The 25,294-nt window shown below is 37.9% G+C and overlaps 3 protein-coding genes across 3 annotated transcripts in view; 1 reads left to right on the top strand and 2 right to left on the bottom strand.

Moving 5' to 3' along the window:
• The window catches only part of LOC145220532 (uncharacterized), a 60,839-nt gene extending 52,712 nt beyond the window's left edge, over nt 1-8,127 (top strand). The window contains exons 30-37 of the mRNA XM_080087747.1: nt 1-110; nt 168-386; nt 1,085-1,217; nt 1,602-1,748; nt 2,793-2,909; nt 3,551-3,698; nt 7,508-7,566; nt 7,739-8,127. Of these exons, the coding sequence (XP_079943873.1) occupies nt 1-110; nt 168-386; nt 1,085-1,217; nt 1,602-1,748; nt 2,793-2,909; nt 3,551-3,698; nt 7,508-7,566; nt 7,739-8,052 (1,247 nt within the window). The 3' untranslated portion in view covers nt 8,053-8,127. The remainder of the gene's footprint in view (nt 111-167; nt 387-1,084; nt 1,218-1,601; nt 1,749-2,792; nt 2,910-3,550; nt 3,699-7,507; nt 7,567-7,738) is intronic.
• A 2,649-nt stretch (nt 8,128-10,776) lies between these two features.
• On the bottom strand, nt 10,777-17,052 carry LOC145220324 (serotransferrin-like). The gene is made up of 7 exons (XM_080087567.1): nt 17,014-17,052; nt 16,164-16,260; nt 15,606-15,764; nt 14,675-14,852; nt 13,208-13,315; nt 12,587-12,710; nt 10,777-11,031 (listed from the first exon to the last, which is right to left on the bottom strand). Exons 1-7 carry the CDS (start codon nt 17,020-17,022, stop codon nt 10,864-10,866), a joined length of 843 nt encoding a protein of 280 aa, XP_079943693.1. The 5' UTR covers nt 17,023-17,052; the 3' UTR covers nt 10,777-10,863.
• Nucleotides 17,053-19,208: 2,156 nt separating this feature from the next.
• On the bottom strand, nt 19,209-24,059 carry LOC145218921 (NHL repeat-containing protein 2-like). Its single transcript, XM_080086327.1, has 5 exons — nt 23,847-24,059; nt 23,090-23,245; nt 22,140-22,337; nt 21,012-21,353; nt 19,209-20,293 (listed from the first exon to the last, which is right to left on the bottom strand). Exons 1-5 carry the CDS (start codon nt 24,002-24,004, stop codon nt 19,783-19,785), a joined length of 1,365 nt encoding a protein of 454 aa, XP_079942453.1. The 5' UTR covers nt 24,005-24,059; the 3' UTR covers nt 19,209-19,782.
• Between the last annotated feature and the right edge of the window lie 1,235 nt (nt 24,060-25,294).

The following is a 25,294-nucleotide window of genomic DNA, read 5'->3' as shown; positions in this document are numbered from 1 at the left end:
GCGCATTGGAGTTTTCCGGCGAGGTCGTTGTCATGGAGATATCCGGGGTCAACATAACTCACGTGGATGCGAAAGGGGAATCCCCGGCCAAAAGAAAAATCCGAACAGCGGTAAGCGGCAATCATGCGTGACGGAAATCACGTGATTAATTCACCGAACTTTTTTAGCTGAATCACGTTTTTACGTCATCGCTGGGGAAGAAGAAGTTTCTCGATACGAGAGTGGATACCCTGATGGTACGGAACAATCTTCGCGTCGCGTTTTCTCTCTTTCTGGAATTACCCAACAACGGGTTGCGCGTTAAAAGACAATTATTCAGTTTCGATGTCAACGATTTGTTGAAACCTGGTCCAGCGAAAACCACAAAACTGACAGAAATTGAAAAGGTAAATAAAAATATTTATAGTACGCCAGATATTTCAAAAGGTGTTATATCGAATCAAAGGGCCATGTGTAATATGATTTACATATGAATATGCCTTAATTGCTGGTCTGCATGAACGCTTCAGGGTTGATCCCAGTAATAATGTATGTTCGTCTTCACTCATATATAGTTTTGCCACAAACGGGCCTGGTGTGCATTAGTTTATATATAAGTATACCGCGATCGCTGGTCTGCATGAACGCTTCAGGGCTGATCCCAGTTATAAAATTACATTCATCTTTAATGGGGAAAATAACGGCCCTTAAAAAACGACATCATTTATTATTCAAACGCTTTTCGGCAAATGCTATTGCCATCATCAGTGACATGTTCATCTCAACAGTGAAAAGGGTAAGGCTGGAAACACCATCACTTACGAATCTGGTTAATTGCATATTCAACTTAGCAAGCCTTTGTTTCCGATTAACCGAAATAAGCAATTAAAAGAAGTAAACAATGGACAGTTGTTTGGGTTTTCAATTTCTCTCCAATTAACTGGCTTATGTGGTCATGCAATTACCCGGGATTGCAGTGTATGTTGTGGGGCAGTGTTTCTTTGTTCCTTCACATACAATTGTCGGTAGTATTGAGTGGGAAAATCGCTTACAATGCTTTTTATTGCTGCTTTATTTGAATAATATGAGTTATTATATTTTGCAGACTATTAACTCTCGGTCGCTCCGTGCGGATTTTAAGGATTATTTGGACAAATTATCACCGCTAGGTGTCGTAACACCAAAGCCAGGATCATTAAACAGTGTGACCTTCGACCCCAAAAGCGCCGTAATAAGAGGTAAGGGTTCAAACCGAAGTTGAAATATACTTGAGAATGTGAAACATGAAAAAGCTCACACAAATCGTTATTTCACAACCATATATCGTCAAGCATAGACATTATTATTGTGAAACAATAAGTAAATTGACATGCAGCGCTCTAAAGGTTTCCGAGCCCTGTGCTAAACCATTATTCAACTTCACAGGTTATATTTCCAGAGTTTCTTTTCATAAGCCACATACAATTAAGTAAATTCCTCCACAGTTGGAAACCGCTGCTTTGCAGTGATCTTCCAGTGACAAGAGAGCAGGTTTAGGCCTTGTACAAGTTGGTGTATATTTAAGCAGAGAGATATTTTACGTTTGTTACATCGTTATCCTCAGTTCTATAATATTGTTTCAGACATCGACGAATGTCAGTCTCTCGCAAAAATGACCGATTGTGACGTGAAATTAGCGGATTGTGACAACTCAGAAGGATCATTCACGTGTCAGTGCAAGGAATACACGACAGACCTAAAACCTGAACGACCAGGAAGAATTTGCAAGAGTGAGCAAAAAATTGTGAATGTTGTTGAAGTTACTGAAATTGTAAAATACTTTCCGTTTAGTGTGGAATAGTTTTCGTGTCACTTTTTAAAAAAATCATTTGTTTTTCAATAAATTTTTGAGCTAAAATTTCACAATTGAAAAACAAAATTACAAAAAAAAATATAAACGATTACTGCTCTTCCAGCAGTTTTTATTGTACATAATTGTCGTTTCGACGTCCTATACAAGCCAAATTTATCAGGATAATAGCATGTCTTGCGTTTTAAGAACTTAGTCTTGCAAAATATGCCATTATCCTGATGAAGGTGTCTTGTACGGGACGTCGAAACGTCGATTATTTACAATAAAAACTGCTGGAAGAGCAATACTTGATCGTTTGTATACTGCTTGTGCTTGGCGGCAATAGCTTATTTACAAACATAATGTTATTTTTGTAAGAATAGTGTTTTGATTAACGTATCCAAAAATACTATTTAAAATTAATCATCGGGCGCTTGGCTAAAAAATTAAATCATCAGGTTTTCAGACGCCATTACAGTAAATACACACACGAGAGTGACCGTAAAGATAGTGGGGCTGAAAACCGGATTTGGCCTTTTCGGGGGGCATTTTTCCACGGGGCGCAGATAATTTAGAAAGCATTGTAATCTAGTTCTGACTGCAACAGAAATCAATCGAGTTTTTTTTTGTTTTTTTAGTGTTTTTTGTCATTTTCGTTTCGTCGGGGCCAGATAATTTAGGTATATTAGGTACAAGTATTATGATACGGTTCTTACTACAACAGAAGCGAAAGTTTAAATAAAATGGGATTAATCCGGCCTGACTTTGCAATAAGCCATATTTATGTCGCAATTTTAGCTTTTGTAAATCGACGCGTCGGGTCTAATACGCTTTCACAAAAAACAATTGTGTTTAAGGCTCGTCTACAGCTCTGAACTACGTCACAAACTTGTTTATCAAAATGTTTTTAACAAAACAACCGGCTTCATGCTCGTCTACAGCTCTGTAACGTTTAACCAAACTTACTTGTTTTCCAATGTAGGGCAATGTGAAACCAATCCCTGCTCCAACGATGCAAATTGTCTCCCACTTAAAGAGGTCGGACAGCCTTTCTGCGAATGCACGGATGAATATCAAGGAGAGTTCTGCACCGCAAAAAGTAAATATGTGAACTTGGTGTGGTTTTATTTGTAATACCGACGAATTCAGGTAGTCGCACAATTCGTTTAATCGCATGGGGATCTTAAATCCTAATCCAAGGCATCCGGTTATTCGGCATACTTTTTTGTTTCTCAACCCAAAAACCTAAATCAAAGTGTTTAACGTCTGCTTTAGTTACCGGTATCGAAATAACTTGCCGTATTTGGAGCACCAGAGTTGGGAGTCAGGCCGGGCTTTTTGGGTCAGGGTCGGGTCGGGTTCGATCCGGGTTCGGGCAGGATTCGGGCTTTGGTTTTTGTAACAAACGGGCTTAAGTGGCTATATATCCTAATGTTGGAAATAACCTAATGCTCAACAGCCCAAGATCGTCTTGTTTAAGCTATTGTCTACTATTGTCCATCGGGCATGTCTTTTTTATTATAGGCCTGTCAAGCAAACTTTCGGGCGTAAACAGGCTTCTCATAGACGACTCGGGTTCGGGCTGAAATTTCTGGCCCACTTACAACTCTGTTGGGCACATCACGTATCTAACCCCCTTTTGTCTTAACCAAACAAATGGGCTTCAAAGTTTAACAAATATATATTATACCATGGGCGCAAAAATGCCATGACGGAACCTTGGCCTATTTTATGTTACAGAATCCGAAGCCAGTAATGACAACACCCTTATGATATCGCTACTAGCTGTGGCTGGGGCTTTGTTTATTGTTCTCTTGTGTTTGGTGGCTACTTGCTGCGCTCACAGACGGAACAAACGGATCAAGTTGCAAAAGCGGAACGGGGAAAGGTAGGAAAATGCTTAAATTTGGTGGAATTCATAAATGGGGAAATGTAATACAAATATCACATGAATCGAATATTTTTAACTAGGAATGAATATACTCCTAAACATTAGATTTTAGATCCATTAGGTAAAAATAATAAAGTAAGAAGGTGTGACATTATATAAGAGATTAAAAAATAGGTTTTTGTCTTGGTTTTGCTATATTTTTGTGAGGGTAGTTTAAAACTAGGGTTGGGCATTTGACCGGTCAAATAAAATCTGGTCAATTGACCGGTCAAATACTTGTCAAATAGGTCAAATATCGGTCAAATACTATTCCCATTATTAAATTGCAACTGTAGTTAAAAGTTGGAAGTTTAATCTTCTTCTAAACCATAAGTAATGGAAATGGAGGTTTCAACTCATGTAAATTTGTTTGTGAAATAGGAAATGTTCAGTTCATATTATATTACAGAATTTTCCGACTGCATTGCATGCTTTATTTCATCAATCGCCCCACATGTGTGTCTGTAGTTTTCATTCAGTAATCACATTTGTGAACTCGATTCTCATTATATTCTATAAACATCATATTAAAGTCTAATTTTGACTGAGATTTAACTGCAAAACTCGCTTATCCTGCTTAAAATCGTAATTTATGCTGTTAAGCTGTGTCACATCTCCATTCATGACAAAAAAGGAATATAAGTTACAAAAGTTTGATATGTACCTTCTTTATCCCAATAAGTACTGACCAGTAACTTATCCACAAAAATCTATTCTGGGCAATTATAAGCTAATAGCTACAAACAATTTTTGGATCAACTATAGAAAATAGGACTGTAGACCTACAAGTTTACACAGATGCTATAAATAACTTAGATTTTTTATCTGTCAATAAAAATGTGCAACATTTGAAAAAATGTCCAAGTAAATACTAATGAACTAACTTTCCCCCATGGACATATCACACTTGATTTTTATTAAAATAAAACGGTTTTTATTAAATAAACTAGAAGTGATCCATGTTTTTTAATTGCATTGTAAACCTTGCAAAGTTTGCCATGACGTAAATCAGATCATAATTTCAAATTAAAAGTAACTCCTAATTGTTTTGTTATTTATTTTAAATGAACAACACATCTATATTGGCTTTAAAAGCTCTTATTAATACAAAAGTATGCCCTAAGCTGTTCTATCTGAGGGTTATTAGAAATAATTTACCCTTTCCAACAACCAAAAAGCAAGTACAAAAAATTTAACACATTTGATTTTTAAAATTAAAAATAGTATTTGACCGGTTAAATAAAGTGCTGTCAATTGACCGGCTTACCAACCCTATTTAAAACTAAACCTCTGTGTTAAATTTTCTCTTCGAAAGTTACCAAGGTAAACGAATAAAAAAGTACAAAACACCTAAACACAAAATACTAAGTACACTAAATAGGCCTTTAATGCATAAGTGATATTAAGCAAATAAGTAAACCTAAAAAAATGAGGCAAAGAATATACCGGCAATTTTTCACTTTGGTGATGTAGTAATTAGTTTGTAATCTGACACAAACCTATTATGAGATGTGCAGCATTACCGTTGTAACTAGATAAGTCTGGCATATGGTGCGGGTCATGTTGTAATGTTGCATCTGCTATGTCTGGCCACAGGTGTGTGCAGAAAAACACATTTTGTTGTGCCAACAAAGCTGACGTTATAAACAAGCGGTTAGTAACTGGTTCAGGAGTATTTACTGCATAGGCTTTAGACTGGTTAAAAACCGTTTTTGTACATTAGACGTTTACTAATGGTCTGCTCTGGAGTCTGATTTAGGAAAATAAAACGGTTAAAGTGAGATTATATGTTCAACCTAACATTAGTAGGGTTGTTGTAACAGAGCTAAAGTCATACCCACGCTGGTCAGTAACAGGGTAGTCTCCCAATTGATAACCGGTCTTCGTAGTTTGGTAACGGGCCATTTTTCAAGTCCTACAGCTATGTAGTGGAAATGTCCGCTTTTAAAAAATGTTGTCGTTCGGAATTAGGCTAAGTGTTACGGAGAGACAGATGTGTTACAGTAGCGTTAGACCAGCTATAACCAATTTTAGAGGAAACTTATGTTTGCCTTTTGGGCAGTATTAAATTTTTTTTTCGGTATATTCGCAAATGCCGAGAGAAAAGTATACCCCGGTATGTAAAGCACTGTCAAAAAAATGTTGTATTTTTTATGTGTAACCCGAAATCTTTTTGTCATCTCAGCATCAGATAAAGTTGAAGTTACACGATTACTGGCAATTTACTCTAAATTTAGGAGTAAAACACTCCCATAGCAGAAAAATAAAGTGATCACACGAGCATTAGAATGGTTATCACGTGGATTCTTCTCATTATTGCGTCACTGCATGTATTCATGAGCATCTGTTACGTCATAAAGTACAGTCGACAGTGGGAAGAATTTCTAATCATTGCCGGTTTGCTCTTGTCGGTTGCTAGGGCGACCAGCACGCTAATGTTGGAACAAGATGACGTCACGACCACTGAGTGCACCTTTCATTACGTCATATTGAGCTCTACACGTCATCTTTGCTCGATGATCGTGTTTTTAAGTTTTTGCGTACAGCACTGTCGCAGGTTGAGGCTGCTGGGTTTTTGTCCCAAAACCACAAAAATGGCGACGCTAGTGTCGTGGATATCTTGCACTGCGACGCTCTGGTCCAAAGCTTTTCTCTTCATCTACTCGAGCATCAATCACCGCATGGTGGCGTGCGAGGGGCAATGCGTAGAAGTTTCTTACGTCATAGGATTCGATTTTCGCGAAATCGCGTTGAAAACCCTCATCGGGGCCGTTTACTTTTCGACTTTCTCCCTATTGGCCATCATGTCTCACGTGACAATTAACGCTCTGGCGCACATGAAGTCGTACAACTTTGGCCAATACGAGGTGCTCTACCAGTTAAAGCGGAACTGCGTGTTTGTTACGTCATACTTGTTGATTGACACGGCGGCGAATATTATACCTGTGACGTATTATGGGGCGGGGTTGGATTATAATCCTTGGGCGGTCGGTGTTAGTGTTGCTTTGGTGCTGAATAACTTGTTAATGACTGCTGCCTTCCCAGACTGGAGGTCCCGCTTTATTCCCTTTGTCGATTGGGTTAGTAGATGTTTTTACGTATTGATGTGGGCTATTTTTACGTATGGATGTGGGTTAATTTTTGTTTTAAAGTTAAAAAAGTTTTCCAACAATACTAAGTTAATTTATAAAGGTGGTGAAATGTTTTCTGTATAGCTCTGAGACAGCAAACAGTTTTGGTTTGGAATAATGCATCATGAGTAAATAAAAATTTCCTAACCACAACAATTCTAGAACAAATCAATGTTTAAAAACTGTCCCCCTTATTTTCTATGACCTTACACCAAATTTTATTGTTGTCTCTAGTAAAAGTAGTGTAATTTAGGAAATCTTCGTAAACAGAAATTCGACAGGGCATAAACGCTGGTTTTACCATCAGAATACATAGTAAAAAAAACTAATAAAACAGCAACAGTCATCCCCATACAATCATTCACATGTGTAAATTTACACAAACTGGATTGATATAGGTATAATTTCCTTCATATTTTGGCAGTTTGACTACTCCTAAACCTCAACCATAGCTTTACAAACTTCTATAAAGTACCACGGGGACCCAAGCATTAAAACGCCACAGTGCTAAAAATGAACAACAATTATGTAAATAAACAATAAAATTTCTAAATAATAATTAACACAGCTAAGTTATCGTAGAAATACGTCTTTTATCATTTAAATAATACAAAAATGTTTGTTTTTTCTTTACAGTATTTATAATCACCACACCCTCCCCGAAGAAGTGCAACAACAACAACCAGTACAAACCAGTAAGTCAAATACAATGTACATCATTAAACCACACAAGCCTGTTTTGTTATGACACAATGATAGTTATGACGTCATGCAAAATGTGGCGTCCCAATGACGTCAGAAACCTTAGTTTTTACCAAAACTAAAAGATGTGACCTTAATTCTACTTTACCAATTTTTTTTACACAGTTCAACCAAATCCAAGGAGACCTTACCTCGCAAAAACACAAGTCATCAAACGACACGTCATTCCTGATGACGTTACACACGGTGAGGCTCCTCCCCACATTCCAACTCGAACTACGTCACTCAAACCAAGACCAGCACCACGTCATCAGTCCTTGACGGCTGTAGTTCGTCCGCAAGAAAGACAGCCTTATGACGCAACAAACGCTCGTACTACGTCATACGAAAACACCGTAGTGACGTCAGAACGGACTACGTCACAGCTTAGCAGCAAGAGTTCTTCGTCGTTTGATTCTGATTACGAAGAAGAAAATTAAACAAACAACATTTTTGTGTGCATTTTTGTCTAAGATATTTTAACTGTGTTTGCCGAATATAATTTTGTGACAAAACTTTTGAAATGACAGATCTAAATTTTAATTTATATTAAGGAAATGAAAGGCTAGTTAGTTTAAGTAAAAATCATAAAGTTACAACACATGAACACATCATGGTCCCTACATTTTAATTTAACAATCATTTAGTATCTAAGTCATGATATCAGACAATATGGCTTAATCACAAAAGTATAACAAAACCTTACCTTCAAAATACTTTTCTTCCACATTTTGCAACACATTAACCAAACAACCCAACTTTACAAAAAAATTTATTTATAATCAATATGCTGTTGACGTACATAGCAAATATAACAATTGTTTTTGTCACAATAAGGCTGCCAGCTGTACTGTAAAATTAGGCTGAAAGCAAAAATGCGGCAGAACCAATTACGCCCGAAAATGTGCGTCTTTCTAATCACGCTTCAAGCAAAATTCCTCCCTAAAGCTAAAAAGTAAAATTTTCCAGGCCCTACAGCACCTTCACAAATTGACTGCTTTCAAAAATGGCTCTCAAACCAGTATCTAATATCACATTAAATTTGTCAAGTGTAAATTGTGCTTAAACACTGACTATTATTAGGAATTAATATTATTGTTTGCAATGAAATAAGCCAAAAAAGTAGTCTGAATTCGCAAGTTTCAACAACATAATTAACATCAACGGTAACACTGGCCAACACAATTTTTGGTGTCTTTAATGTTAAAACTGATATTGACTAATTTTGGGGTACTGATTTCAAAAATCATTACGGTTTTCTTCAATCAGGTCAACTTTTTAAGTTATTTACACAACCAAAATTTATGACCATATTGGTTCAATGACTTTAAAATCACGCTTTTATGTGTTTGTTAAAGTTTTGTTACATTAAACACATCAATTTTCTACAGTGCAGTCGGTTTTCTAGCATAAACATGTGTTCTATGCTTATGCTCTGTCTAAAAATAGTTGGTGTAGGCTAGTGGTAACTTTAAACTAAACGTGTTTTATGGAGTGATTTCAGACTAGTAAAGCAAGGTGGTAAAACTAAAATTAATAGTGGCTAGGTCATCTATGAGGTGTTGCATGAATTACCAAGATGTTTTATTGTACATTAATGGTGAATACCCATAGAACACAACTAAAAAGAAAAAAAATATCTGTATCAAATGTGCATATCTTGCACACTTAAATGTGACCTGGGGGTTTAGGATAAGCAATGGGCTCCACTTACCTAATGTTGATTGGAATATTATAGTAATGGACAAAAACAGTTGAAAGGGACTGAAATTATTAGAAAGAGTAGATAACTAACTAATTAAGAGGTCTGAAAAATTCGGAACGAAAATGAGTATAAAGCTACACTTCCCTTAAAACGTAGGGGATAAAAATGATGAGAATTAAGCTGAAAGGTTCCAACAGGATATCAGTGAAACGAAATGTGTTGGGGAAGAGGGAATAATGTGATCCTGGCTAATTACTGTTGGTAAATTAAACGGGACGATATTGCTGCCAGTCATTTCCAAAAGTTACAGAAGTACATGTGTAGCATAGGCCTATATTCGATATACCTGACAACTTACAAATTTGAAACCTTTTTTTTTGTTTTGTGTGTGGAATTTTGTTTGTTAGGAGTCTCTACCTGTTACATTTAAAATTAAATCGATACTTTGTTCTTGCAACAACGGTAATTCCACTTAAAATACTCAAAACCAGTTTCACTATAGTGTATACATATAGATTGTTTTTCAAACGTGGATGTACCATAACATGAAAACTAGACGTGATACAGAAAAACCGATTGCATTTTTGAAATCAGGGCACTAAAATTAGTCAAAATCAATTAAAATATTACTGACACCAGAAAAAAAATATTTTTTTGTTGCCCTGTGTAATCAAACAAAAAAAATGGCAATACCCGATAAGATCTTTGGAAATTTGTTTTTTGACGCGGCGTTTGGAAAATTAAGTGGAAAATGCCTGCAAAAACATATATCTAGCTTTAATAGTAAAACACGTTCAAAACATTATTGTCCAGTTATAAGTTTTTTATTAACTGAATCATTTAACCATTTTATCAACAGCTTCTTGTCTTGCACTTGATACCTTCGCTAAAACCACGTTTTTTCAACTATCCTTTGTTATCGAATATGACGTCATATTAGCCTCAAACATGTTTACTTAGCAAATAGTGGTATGTTGTGGTTGTTAGAAGTTACTTGTGCGAAATATAGAAAAAAAAAAACTTAAAATTGGTTGTCTTTGAACTACAAAATAAATTGACACTACTAAAACGTGTAAAATCGGTTGAAAACTTCTTAAAAGAAGTCTTGAAATAGTGTTTTTTTCAGTTGTACCGTAAAGTTAGCTTAAAAGCACAAATTTGACAAAAATCCAATTACGCCCAAAACTTAGCCTCAAAATTATGCTTTTCACAACTTATGTGGCAATTAAGGTTTTAACAGCAGAATTTAACGCGCTGTCTAAAATATGTCCTTGCCTGAAATAATTGTCTCAATTATACAAATTATTTTCAAAATGTGCCTAAAACTTGTTTATTAAACATGTAGTAACTATTTTGTGGGTGTTTTTAAACATGCTCGAAAAAGCTTGTTTTTTAGTCTATTTTTCGTATCCTACAGACTGTATACTTTGCTTCAAAACACAATAATAAACAAAAAAACTTTAAGTTTCAACTGTTTATTGGCACATATGAAATAATGTACATGTTCAATGAGAATGCTTTGGTTTATTCATAATCAAATACAACATTAGCAGTTGGGAGCGGCTCTACCGTGTTGTAAAGCGTATGTGTTGCAATAATAATCCATTCCCAGAAATGTTACTGGGTGCATTCGTTCCCTTTTCAGGAATCTAGTTGTCTTTGAACCCCAAAGCAGGTTCTTCCCACCATAGGTTGTAAAGTCGTTGAAAGTTTGCTAAAAAAATATTCATTTGATGGTTAGCTGGATATCGAAAAGTTATCTTTTCTTACATAATCACTTCTACAACAAGTTATTAGGTTGCAAACAGTGAGTTGCCTTGGATCTTCAGGCATAAAAATTTGAGCAGTTACGGATATTGGTAACACTCAAAATCACAGAATACCACCAAGTTCACAGAAGGAGTTTAAACACAAATAAATCTTTATGTGCCGTAAGCAGGGACCAGCTAACCAGATGAAACGCACTATGGGCTATTCACTCTTGATTGCTGTCTCTAGTACAGTGGTTCTTAACCTTTTTCGGTGTGGTTTCCCACTTAAGTCGATCACAATTTCCCCCCTCTGTTATTTTTATAATAATGTTTTGTGCCCTACGTTAACAGAAAAAATATTCTTTAAATGAAATAATTTTGTGGAGCGCTTTGGTCTGGACCCTAAAGGTATACTGCAATCTTATTTAGTTTAAATCAGTGGTTCCCAACCACCCAGGGGGGCCATGAGCTGTGTTCCGGGGGGCCACGGGCATAGATTCACAAGAAACACCCACTAAAAGTCTTTTTCACTTTAACTTTATTCCCGAATTTAATCGACTATTTCACATACTATTTGTTTATAGTGAGATTTACCACGCTCATTTACTCTAGTAGACCTGTTTAAGGCCAAAATTAATACCGCATTCCAACGCGAGATTGCTATCTACATTTTAAGGGGGCCACAGGTCCTACATGGTAACTTGAAGGGGGCCTTGAGGCCAAAAAGTACTTTAAGGTGGCCATGGTCCATGAAAGTTTGGGAACCACTGGTTTAAATAGTGCTTCTGTGAGAGAATAAACTTTTTGGAATACTGAAGAGTCTGCTCTGCTTGCATTAGTCATTTATTGTATCACAATCATCAAAAAGGGAGGCTTTCATTCGCGTAAAGTCATTGATGGTTTTAGTCTTGTCTGTGTTGTAACGAACGGCCTTTGGATTTGTATGTGTCTTGTAAACCTTGCTTAAATCAATCTTATATGTTGTTACAGAATTTTTTTAGTAAAGTAACTTTTAACGGTTAATTCAAAGCCGGATTCGACCATCGAGCCCGAGTTTGCTCTTTTCAAGCTTACATAATTTCCCTCCAAAAACATTAATTTTCCCACTAGTGGGAAATTTCCCACCGGTTAAGAACCACTGCTCTAGTAGAAATTTCAGACATTTGTATGTGCCAATTGCTTCATAACTATTTTCATTACTTAATGCTTCATAATTCGCAACACTGACACAACAATCCCAAACTGACGTAATAACCCAATGTGTATTTGTTCATTGTATATGCCCTAGTTGTGGTGCAGTATACACTTGGGTATGCAGTATATACGTTAAATACCACAACACTTGAAAACAGTTATGATAAGCTATTGGCTGAATCCTAACCCTTGATGTCCTAATTATTTTCCTATTTCGCATCATGATTTATTACTCCTAAATTGAGGCCAAACCAGGTGCCTTGCTTGCCAATATTTCTTGCGTTAGAGTAGTCTATTCAAATTCAATCATTAAATAGCGTTTACCTGAGCCGTATTAAGCACTTCAAATACATGAGTGGCATCTTCTTCAGTAACCAACTTGTTCATTACAACAGCATGTGAAGGTACACGTCCGATGCTACAGTTCCTCCATTGTGACGGATGGCGGCTGCAACAATCAAGTGTGTGACATCACAATACTTTTACTTCAAATTTAAAACAAGAAGCACCCAGCTCGTTGCTTGATGTAAAAAAACTATCATGAAACTTATGTTCGTTTATTGAAGTTTATGAAAACAAATCTTTGAAATTGTATGATATACAACTTATATCTTGCTATAACAGCATCATCAGTTATGTTCACGTTTACATTTACAGATGTTTTCTGGGCACTTATATCACTTTTGGCGGGGTGAAAAGCTAAAATTATTATCAGTGGTGGGATTCAAATTTTTTGTCAGCCGGCTCTATCAAAAAAGTCATATTTTTCAGCCGGTCCTGTTACAAAAGTCATACTTTTCAGCCGGTTCTGTTACAAAAAGTCCATTGACAGTAACCAGTAATGCTAACCGGTTCGCTGATCTCATAAAATTTCGTGAGACGATTATATATAACCGGTGCGAACCGGCTGAATTCCACCACTGGTGTCTACGTATTTAAACATACCGGTAGGGTTTTTCAGGGCACAGCAGCTCGTAGGCGTCAATGTCTTCTGCTTCCAGAACAGTGGCGTGTTTGATAAACGCTATCTCGCCGGCGTTGTCTTTCATGCAACTGTAACAAACAATAAACAAATAAGAAATATAAACTGTTGCTGTCAGAAACAATGTATAAGCCAGGGGTTCTTAACCAGGGGTACGTGCACCCCTTGGGGGTACGAAGCATCAAAGCAGGGGGTATGACATCTAGAACGGGCTATTTTCATGCATGCATTCAACACCCAAGTTATAAACACACTGAGTTTAATTCCTATTATTACAATTCTATTTACATCCGTCGGCCATTGTTGAAAGGGGGTACGAGACAATTTTATGAAAGCTCAAAGGGTACGAGCGCAAAAAAGGTTAAGAAACATTGAGCTCTTCTGGCTAATGTGTTGTTTAAACCAGTGGTCTTCAACCTTTTTTAAAGGCGACCCCAATTTAAAGGAAAATAAATCAGTGTTTACATGCGACCCCATTTTTTCCGGTAGTGGAAAAAAATGTAAGGAATGCCGAGTGTAAATATGTCCGCCCAATTTTCAAGTAGACTTTAAATCTTAGCATTCAGTGTGCAGTATCACGCTCAAATGATAAAACCCATAAGTTTTATTTAATTTGGCCAACCTAATTCGCGTTAAAGCTCACCAGTTGACAGAAATCAGTAAATTTATGTATTTTTCCCTGAACCCGCTGTATTATTTTGGACACAATATGTCTTTTATGGGGCTCTATCACGTAACAATGGGTTGAACAAGTTGTGTTTTATATGGATTGTTGCATCACAATGATTAGATTGTGACACGAGGTACCAAGCTGTACTTTAGCAAAGGTTGCGAACTAAAAAAAGTCCATTATTTTTTGGTGATAATTTAACGCCAATAAATTAAATTTATAGCGACCCCAGAAAAAGTTTAGGCGACCCCACTTGGGGTCGCGACCCACAGGTTGAAGACCACTGGTTTAATCGACGTTTCAACGTCATATTTAGGTTATTATTACACTGATTGAAACGACCTAAACAACAGTTCCTTAAAAAGATATTATCTCATGCCGATCAGCCCCTTTGATTTTCGCAGGTTTAGAGGTATTCCAAAGTATCTTGTACTGCAAGATTTGTGCGTTAAAAAATACTCAAATAGAAATCGTTAAATAGTAAGGAATGGCCAAAACTGCAAATGTTCTGTTTGGTCGAGCACAAAGCATCTGTACGGGGCCAAGAAGTCCGCGTTTTACACCATCTAAGGCTTTTTTCATATGTTAGCAGGGCATAAACATAGCTATGCGCTGCAGACTTTAATGATCAGTTGTGCAAATGCTCGGCCGAGCATCGAGCATCAAAAACAGCGATGCTCGGTACCGAGTACTCGGGTTCTGGCTCGGCTCGACCCATCCCTATTGAATCGGATTTTTTATTTATTTTTTTATTTCTTACCGGAAAGCTCCTTTGTATCCATAGTAGAGTTCGTCATTGTCTCTTTCGCACTTGTGTCGGCGAATGCGTTGGTTGTCTCCAATACACAGCATGCACCACTTAGCCGGGTTGCCATCAGGTAGGTGGCGTCTGTACTCGTCACTGTCGGCTCCTGGTGCACAACTTGCCGCAAATGTCGCTGCAAAATTCATGAAGAAAGAAATTAAGTAGTGCGCTATATAGAGTTGTAAGTCGGGTCGGGATTGAGTTTGAGTTAAAATAAACCAGCATGACCTGACACTCGGCCTTGGCGTGTGCAAGAGATTGAACAATTGCTGCAATTGTGTGCAGTGCTTACGTCACAATGCACCTGGCGGAAATATTTGTGCCAATAGCAAAGTCGAAAGTTAAGGCGAAATCGGTTAAACGGGAAACCATGGTTACTTGCGTCTGTTGATTGAACAAAAATGTGCAAAATACATTGGTCCACACACGTACATCGCTAATGATTTTTAGTGGGAAACAAGCATGTAATTGTAGACAAGTTCGTATGCATTTTAAATACCGTTTTACGAAAAACCAAAACTTAGCTTAAAGTTAAACACTATTTTATTGCAATAAAACTTTTGCAAGAAGCCAAAAATTATAGAATTTTAACGTACAAAGAATTTATGGGGCCATGGCCGTTTGACCATACATCAACTTTAGCAATTGTTTTGTGCCTATTACGTGAGAATTCATTCTCTTGCTGAATAGCAAATCAGTATTTAACTATTTAATGATGACGACTGACGAAACGAATTATTATAGGGAAGTATTAAAAGTGTTGCTTTTTATTTATTAGCGAAAGAGCTAAACTTGTCTATTGTTTTAAAAAATTTATGGTTTCTTTGCATCTATTTTTGGACAGTGTTTGAATTCTTGTTTTTTTACAGTCATACTGTTTACTTACTGGGGTCAGCGCCTTGTCTGAGCATCCATCCTAATGGCATGTTCCATCCAGACGTCTTTCCCACACCTGTGTGACACGTGGTCGCTCCCGCCAAATTGTACAGGTTCAAATCAGGCCTGGCCGTTGCCTTGACGACCGCCACTGCGTAATAACTGGCGTCTGAAACACAATAAGGACTCGTTACACAATTGGTTTTACCTAACCATTGGTTGGTAATGTAAAGAATAACGGCTGAATTCAGTGGTTCCCTAACTTTTTTGATCCGCCGGCCGAATTTTAGATGATACGATTGGTGGCTTATCACATAATGCCCAATTATAATAAGATTTACTGCACAACATACCCTTTTCAGCCTTAACGAGCTCTTCTGGCAATTGTATTTTTTAATTTAGTGTGACTTACCCTGAGGAAGCCGACCTTAGGACGTCGAAATGTCGGTACAAAAATACAATTGCCAAAATAGCTCTATAAAGTTGGTTTATGCTAGCTTATATACTCACATTTAAAATGATAAATAAACAATTCTAATTTAATTGTTGCGTCACAAACATTACCAACCTCCTTCACCAGAATCCTCTGCTGCTACGACAGTGATGTCATCTTTGTGCAAAAATATGTCACCGCCGTCCAAATCAATAACTTCAGCAGAACCATCCTAAAATTACAACAAAACTTATTCTTATTTGGTAGGAAACATATTTTGCAAGTGGCTTACACCTCGCTACAACCTCAAATCGGTCACTGCTGCGCAACTTTTTATCTATCGTTTTACGCGACGCTTTTTTGCACCTTTTTAGCAATCTTTTACGTGACTCAAGTGTATATAAACTGGTGTAACTGATGTAGCCTTCATATCACTGATGATGGCATGAGCATTTGTCGAAACGTTTGAACAATAAAGCATGTCGCTTTTTACGTCTATTTGGGCCGATATTTTCACCATTAAACCTTATTTTATAGCAGTAAATTAATAAAGTCGGTGTAACGTATACTTCTAGAACAGTGTTTCTCAACCTGGAGGTCGCCAAGCACATTTGAGGGGGTCGCGAAGACGCAACCCAATTCGGAATGATTTTATTACAAAAACTTTCCCTGTGACTTCTGTTTAGCATAGTAACCCAAACGACCGTTTTTCTTTACAACGGGCGCAACAATATTTACGATTGTATACTTCTATAATTACGTTTTTTGGCTTTTCTTAACATAAAAAAAAATAGTGAAATGGTTAGTGAAAATGAGCCACAAACACAATTTTAAGGGTTTTCCGGAGAACAGCAAAATGCCGAACTAATGCAGCCACGTAGAGTAAAGGGGTCGCATGGTGTTATAAAATCTCTAATGGGGGTCGCATAGTAAAAAAGGTTGAGAACCACTGTTCTAGGCATAATTTAAAAAAAGCTTTTATTACCCGTATCATATCAACGCAAGCTGCCGTCGAGTCTGCTTCTACACAGTCAAATTTGAAGATATGGTTTCCACTAGGGTCGACCCGTGAACTAAACGCTTCACATTTTCTGAACTCTGCATTTGATTTGCAACACCATCGAAAAGCGGATGAAGTTTCTGCAAAACAAAGTGAAATTTAGTTCAAAATTTTTTTACTGCTATCACAAAATGGGGCCTTGGGACAATATATACCGATCTGTTTATAAGTTTGATGGTGAAAATAACGCCCCTAATAGACGAAAAAAGCGACATGCATTATTTTGAAAATGGTGCTATTTGTTAAAAAGTGTGTTAAATGTAACAAATAGGTAAAATTTATTAAAGTTAACTTCAAAAAATTTCCTAGCAGAGCAACATAATTAATCAATATGCTAAATTAACAATTTTCAGTTACTTATTTAGGTGGTATAAGGTAATCCTATCCATCTAATAAACAATTTTCCTAATTTTAATACCGGCTAAATAAAGATTCGGGCAATAATAATAACGTAAGGTTTTCTGTGTTATACAAAAAGAACAGTTTCAAAACATAAAAAAAACAAAAGCTTAACAGCAAAACGAACTGCTTTAGTTAACTTACCACAAATCACCACCAAAATGATAAGACAAAGAATCTTCATATTTTCTGATTGTTTCGTCACAGAACAACAGATTATGACGACAAAGAACCGATTGTAAATTTAACTGCTGAATGCAGCTTTTATACAGGCCAAGGGGGAAACAACAAAGTACTTGAACATTGCAACATTTTCGTCAAATTGCTTGGGAATTAAGGCAGGAAGCTCAACGAGGTTTTGATGAGCTAAAAAATAGCAGCATTTCATTTGAAAAAAATAGCAGCATTTGTTTTTGATTGATTTGTTTTTCCAAACTTTATTAGGTTATAAGTCACTTGCCTGATAAACTAATAAAAAACATACCTGCTTCTTCATGTTGAATAGTTTCAGTGTAGGACGAACAACACCAGAAATCCTAGCATCTTGGTCAAACCCTTAAATTCTGTAACTCAATTACACTTAGTGATGGGACGATACCAGGTTTTGAAGCGAGTACCGATACCGAGTACGAGTACCACATGAATATACCTTCGATACCGAGTACTTAAATACATTGTTGTGCTTAGTTGTATATCACTGGCTAATTTGTCTACCATGGTCGGGGTACAGGCTTGCACACACACATGCCGAAAAATGTAATCTCCACGTGATAGCGAAAAAAATATACATAACCTGGCGGAACTTTTTCCCGATTTTGTGCTGTCCGAAGCAAATATTGGCGTAAAGTTGCCCGTATTCTTATGTTGTTAACCGACCTTCGGTACTCGCACGTTGGTATCGAAAACTGAGACAAAATATTTCTATACCGAGTACGAGTATCGATACCACTGAAATCGTTCGATACCATCGATACCGAGTACCGAGTACCGGGTACCCGTCCCATCACTAATTACACTACCTGCAGTTTACAGGCTGTCGGAGACAAAACAAGTCTATTAAGCAGGAAATTCTTAGGCGGCGTTTTACCACAAGACTAATTAAGGTTTAATAACACTGTACGACTTTATATAAGGACTAGGTTCCAATATTGATGTTGCTAGATTTTGCTGATTGTGTGTTCATGTCACAGTTGCAAGCGGGGCCGAAATCTGAGCCCGAAGCCCGGCCCGAACCCGAAACGTTTTTGAGAAGCCCGTTTGGGCCCGAAATTTTGATTGACAGGCCTATCCACGAAAACCTCGCAACAAAGTATGAGAAAGAAAAAAAGTAAGAAGGCAACAAACACAATGAACAATAGTAGACAATGGGGTAAACTATACGTTTTATAGTAGGATGGGCATTAGGGCAAAGCCAGAGAATTGTTACTAAAAATGGCGGAAACGGAACGTAAAGTCAGGCCCGTTTTCTGACACATACCTAAGCCCGAACCCGAACCCGGCCCGACTTGCAACTCTGGTTCACGTGACCTAAAATCCCGCTCAGGAAGCAATAGAAATCGTAATTTGTTTTCGATTGCTGAAACTTTGCCAACGCACACTTTTAAAAGACTTTAATTGGAAGAAAAACAGGAAAATTAAGTTATTTTGATAATAGTTTTAAGCTTCAATTACAAAATAACAAAATCCGAAACAATTTTGGATGAACTGTTTTTTTAATCGAATCCTTTTCCTTTTGTTTATTTTGCACATAGGCCCTTTTGAAAAGCATGCATCATACACAAAAATAGGCACAAATTGTTTTACAATTTTGCTCAGGCATATCAACATGCAACAATTAAGCAGGTAAAGAAAGTACAGTGTTTGTCATTCTTTAGGGAAGGAGTTCTTAACTTAATTGGGGTTGCGACAACACAAAGGTCAAGAACCAATGCAGCGTTTACCAACAGGGGAGGAGTTTCAAAACTTGGGCTGGAATTTTACTTTAATTTTTACGTGTGATTTGTTAATAGACTCTTCAGCTTTAGGAATATAACATGTGAAGTTGATAAGATACCCAGTTTTGAATGCTCTTTCTATGGTTTAGCTTCTACGATGTAGTATATTAGGAAGGAATGGAAATGCTGAACTGTTGCGCGAGGAGTTCTCTGAAAAAGGTCTGGGACCACTGCTTTAAGGTAACGATTTTCAGTGTTAAAGATTGTTATTACTTCCGTACCGCAAAAGTCCATCCAACAGCACAACACATACGACAACACTTAAACAAACAAGAACATAACAATTACAAATGACAAAGTTCTAAAGCCTTGATTGATATTGCTTGTTGTAAATGGCGTACTTCACTTTGATGAAAGCCATCCACCTCCGACGGGTGCAGAACAATACTCCACACAACAATGCAACGATTATGACGTACACAAACGCTGCCACGGTCGAGCGGTTATGAACAATCAAATCGCGATAGGCATCGACTTTCACCAAATGCTGCATTTTCATTTGATTAGAACTCGCCAGCTGTTGGCTTCCGAGGCTCGACACCGCCCTCACGCGGTGGTTGTACTGGTCAGTGACGTAAAGTACCTTATTGACGCTATCGAAGTCCATATTTGTCGGGTGGTAAAATTGGGCGTCGGCCCCTATCGCGTCGCGTGTTCCATAACTGGTTCCGCCGGCCAAAATGCGCAGGGTGCGGTCGCGTAAGGAATACATACTAACACAGTTGTTGCCGAATTCGACGATGTAAAGAACCTGGTTGTCTCTGTCCAAAGCTAGACCTTCCGGGTAGTAAAGAGCGCCACCCAATGGCGATCTAAAAGTAGTTGTTGATTATAGTGCAAGTGCAAATAATAGAAAATCAAAAATCAACTTGAAAAAATGTTAGTCAGCAACAACATCGCAGGGCAGGTTTAAGTCCAACCCATGCACGCTGTTAAAGTGACAATAGTTCGCATTATATGTCCCTAGATATTTTCTTTATATATTTGTAACAGTATAGGCTATAAGCTGTTGCCGCCAGGCATAATTCAGTGTTAGTTGCCCTGATGAAGGCGACCTGTATAAAAGGTCAAAACGTCAGAATAAAAATACAATTGCGAGAATGGATCTATAAACTTGATGTTATTAACAGTCTATGGGGCGGCACTTAAACTAAATTGTATTAAACACTTGTTTTTGCCATGCGTCCAAGTTACGTGAAATATTTGTTTTATCAACAAAATTACAGCTCTTCCGGCAGTTTTTTATTTCTAATATGCCAACGTTTCGCCGTCCTTTTCGCTTTATAAATACTTGTGTTTGCAATTTATGTCATTACCCTGATGAAGGTGTTTCGTATGGGACATCGAAACGTTGGCATATTAGAAATAAAAAAACTGCCGGAAGAGCTGAAATTTTGTTGATATATTATGCCTGGCAGCAACAGTGTATTCATATCTGTTTTATGTCCAACCCCGTTTCTCTAAGTCCACGAAAACATCCACTTTAAATCACTTACTGGTGCATAAGCGCCATCTCGCGGACAAACTTACTTGTGGTTTAGCGCCCTCTGTCGGACAGACGTTGCTACACCGTTTCCAAGCAACGTAGACACGTCGCCCGTCTTGAAATCAATCAAGCGTAACGCGTGGTTGTAGTGGTCCGAAACGTACATGACGTCATCGATTTCGTCATAAGCCATTGAGGTAGGATGTTGCCACTTCGCTGTAGCGAGTGACCCGTCCTTGAACCCTTTCTGCTGCGGTCCACCGGTGACCGTTTTTGTTGATTTTATTCCGCTTAGAGAAATGAGCCTGATAGCGTGATTGTCTGTGTCCGCTACGTAGAGGATTTGCTTCGAAGGGACGAACTTCAACGCTTGTGGGTTGCAAAATCTAAAAACGGACATTGTGTTAAAACCGCCAAGATGGCAGAGTGGTTAGTCCAGTGTTCTTCAACCTTTTTTGAGCCGCGGAACACTTCATGCACCAAAATAATCTTGCGGAACACCAACGCAATTACAATCTTACTATTACACAAAAATAAATGACGCAAATCGCAACAGGACATTAAAACTGTTGAAAGTGGAAAAATACTTTCTTAAAAGAATAGCTATGTACCCCCATGGACTAGTCAAACTACTAATTTCTTGCGGAACACATGGCGATCTTTCACGGAGCACCTTTGAAAACCACAGGGTTCAGTGCAATCTACGTTTTATCGCCGTTTTTGCGCCAGTGTCTTTCTCGTGTTCACTCTTTTGGTGATATAAGAACGACTGTGTTAGGTAGCTGACAATACCCTGATGAAGACGCCCCGTATAGGACGTCGAAACGTCAAATGGTTTGTTTACATTTACCGGTGAACAAAGAAAAGTTGATGTAACCGCCCAATGTTCAGAAGGTTGCGGGTTCTAATCCCATATCGGTCGCTTATGTTTCCCTGAGCAAAAAAATTAGGCGGCATTGCTCCAATCCAGTGGTACCCGATAGGTTTAACTAAACGGACTTTGCATTAAAACAGGCAGTTTGACGGCGGAATCATTTACTTCGTTTCTATGGCCATTTTGAACTTGGACGTAAAAACGACATTTTGCATAGTCGGACAAACGCAAAAGGCCAAAAAGCGCATGCGTTTCAATGTCCTTAAGTTTGTCTGAGCGAAACGGGAAGTTTTCTTACCTAGCTTTTTCAATTGCGCCATCAACAAAACCACACGTGGTATCACCAGCAAACGTCGATGCCCGATTGGTCGAAAGGTCCAAGCTCCTGATTACATTGTTGCCACTGTCGGCGATATAGAGCACATCCCCTTGTCGGTTGATCGCCATTCCAGCGGAGTGGAAGAAATTTGCCGCTGTCCCGATGCCGTCTTTGTAACTAAGTATTTCCGAATGCAAAAGTTAATTTTTATATTATTTAATGATGATGTTCTGGAACAAAGCGTTTTCATCAACCTTACAGAGCTTTTCTGGCAAATGTATTTTTATTCCGACGTTTCGACGTCCTAAGCAGGTCGCCTTCATCAGGGCAAATAACACTGAATGCGACCAGTACAGTGCACGATAAACAAAGGAAAAGAGACATTTCTTTTATACTCCGAAACGTTGGTACAAAAATTCAATTGCCAGAAGAGCTCTATAGAGACCTTTATATATAAATTTGATATTAAGCCTTGCAGCAACAGCTTAAAGCGTTTACATTTTGCATGTTTTTGGCCAGTTTTGTATCCAAACTATCTACAACACAAGATACACAAAAAAGTTCGTTAAAGGAACCCGGCAGTGACGATTTGACTATTTCTAAATTTTAGCCCAATTTAATCGCCACTTTACTTGGGTTTGACATTAACCAGTTATATAACCAGTTAATACATATATATAAATTTAACTAGCTAAGTAGCTAGTTGCTGGACCTGGCCTTATGTCAAACAGCCCTAAAACAGCCTTGTTCAAGACCAATTGCCAATAAATGTTTGTTACGTTTATTGTCTTGGTCTTTCCTGGGGCTTCAATGTATATAGACTTGTCAATCAAACTTTCGGGCCTAAACGGTCTTCTCAAAAACGATTCGGGTTCGGGCTCCGATTTTTTTACAACTCCGATGAAATGCTCTCATTGGATTTAACTTACCCCTGCTTGGATCCAGCAAGTGTTGTGACGACATCAGTGTGGAGGTCAATTTTCCTTATTCTGTCGTTGCTACCGGTTACTTCAGGACAACCACAATCGGCGACAAAGAGCGAACCGCTTTCGCTGTCGAAGGTGATTCCCCAAGGGTAGTTAAACCTGGGACAAAGACAAAAACATAAAAACCGAATTGTGAACATTAAAATGACTTTTTAAATGGTTGAATGTAGTTTTCAACATCTAGCCAGCAATATCTAGAGACCGCCAATTGTGCCATCCATGTTTTTTCGCTCCAAAATGTTTTAACGTTGCGCAGCTATTTCCGGCTTGGTATAGTTTTAGTGCAATTGTGTCGCTATGTGTTGTATCACCAAGAGGCACAGAACATTTATTTAAAAATAGTTTTGACAACACTGTTGTCCATTCTAAAGTGTAGAAGCAACACTGGCTGAGATAGGACGTATCAAAGCACCAAATGGAAATGACTTTAGCGTTGTGAAAGACGTCGTTGTGTTTACTTGTACCGCTTTGGTCCGTGTATTTTCTAAGGAGTTCCCCTGCAAACCGTTAATTGGTAAAACGGCTGTAAAACTCAATCATTGTAACTGAGTGTAGCCTACAGCACTATGGAAATCTCTGGAACTCAACATGGTTTAAAGAATTGTTTTACTATATAGTTATCTAAAAAAAAGTTCATGTTTTTAAGTATATCATGCGCAACAAGATTTGACAAAAATTTCCACCATTTGTTTATTCTTACCTTGACTGAGCGAGAGGCCCGTCCACTGAGGAGGGTCCATCAGTGCATGTATCCACGTGACCAACGTGTGGGTACCCTCCCCCGGCGATAGTTGTGACGATCCCTTCCATACCGAAACACACCGAACACACACTTAACATTACAACGAACATCAACATTGTCGCGTATTGTTAGTTAGTCGTCCTGTAGATAAAGATAAAACAAATCAAGCTAAGTTGGCTTTAATATTAGGGTGAACGATCATTGGCCTAATTGTCGCGCGAAGTCGAGGCTAAATAAAACCAACACGTTGTCATAAAATTACTAGGACTTAGTGACGATCATAAAGGCCCAAATAGACGTAAAAAGTGACAGGCTTAACTGTTCAAACGTTTCGGCAAATGCTCATGTCTTCATCAGTGATATGAAGGGCCACATCAGTTACACCCGTTTACACACTAGCATTTCAAACATGCGCTAACCTTTGTGGGAAAGCTTGTTCATGTTATTAGTCATTTGTTGCGCTTTAAACCGGTTTGCCTCATCTTTAAGCGATGCGAAAGTTTGTTTGTCAAAATAGAAAATGAAATATAAAACCAAAGTAGAGAAAAACGCAAGCCCCTACTCGTTTCTGAAACTTCCGTCTGGCATGAAACGTGAAACATACACGCAATAACTTAGCCTTAATATTTAGATTAGACTGTTGTAGAATACTTTACATCGAACCACATACTGCTATTCTGTAATTATATGTCTCCCTTATGCTTTTAAATGCATTCTGTCATAACGCAAAACTAACGTTTTTGCACGCTTGGGGTCACCAAATGTAGCGAGGTGTTTATTCGAGGTACATCGTAGTAGAATAACACAATGAGCGAATACGACGCATAAGACGAGAGTCAGAGAAAGAAGGCAATCTGGCCGGTTCGCTGTAGTATGAAGGCACACGATAACGGTAGTGAGAGAGGCCGCTACACACGGTTAAAACTTTTTATTTTTCACTTTTTTATGTTAGTTTTTCTCTTATTACTCTTCGCCAGGTTTTGAAGACAAAACTTAAGTTTTTTAACACACGCTTTTGGCCCTCATGCCTAAAAGATTCACTACTTAAGTTTACCCCAAAATCATATCAAATTTTGCTCTTAGGACTAACCCAGTTAAGAGCCACTGCTATGAAGCCTAAATGTGCCCTTTACTGTGATGTGCTCAATAACGTTTTAACCAGTGTTGCATACTGGAACGGAACGAACCGAAATAACGTTATTCGTTCTGAGCAAATCATTTATTTCGTTATTTCGTTCTGGACCGATATTTTCATTTCGTTCCGGTCTGACCGAAATAAATTTATAACGGCATTTTTCGGTATTTCGGTCTTAACAAAAGAATATTTCTTTGTGGTCTTTACAGCTATTAAGCGAAAAAAGAAAGAAAGTTGCACCACACAAAAATTATTGTCGGTAGTTGTTACG

The sequence above is a fragment of the Phallusia mammillata genome, chromosome 3 (genome assembly GCF_965637545.1).
Source record: "Phallusia mammillata chromosome 3, kaPhaMamm4.hap1.1, whole genome shotgun sequence".
Taxonomy (NCBI): Eukaryota; Metazoa; Chordata; class Ascidiacea; order Phlebobranchia; family Ascidiidae; genus Phallusia; species Phallusia mammillata.
The sequence above is the reverse complement of the archived record's forward strand: the minus strand, read 5'-3'. Positions and strand labels throughout refer to the sequence as shown.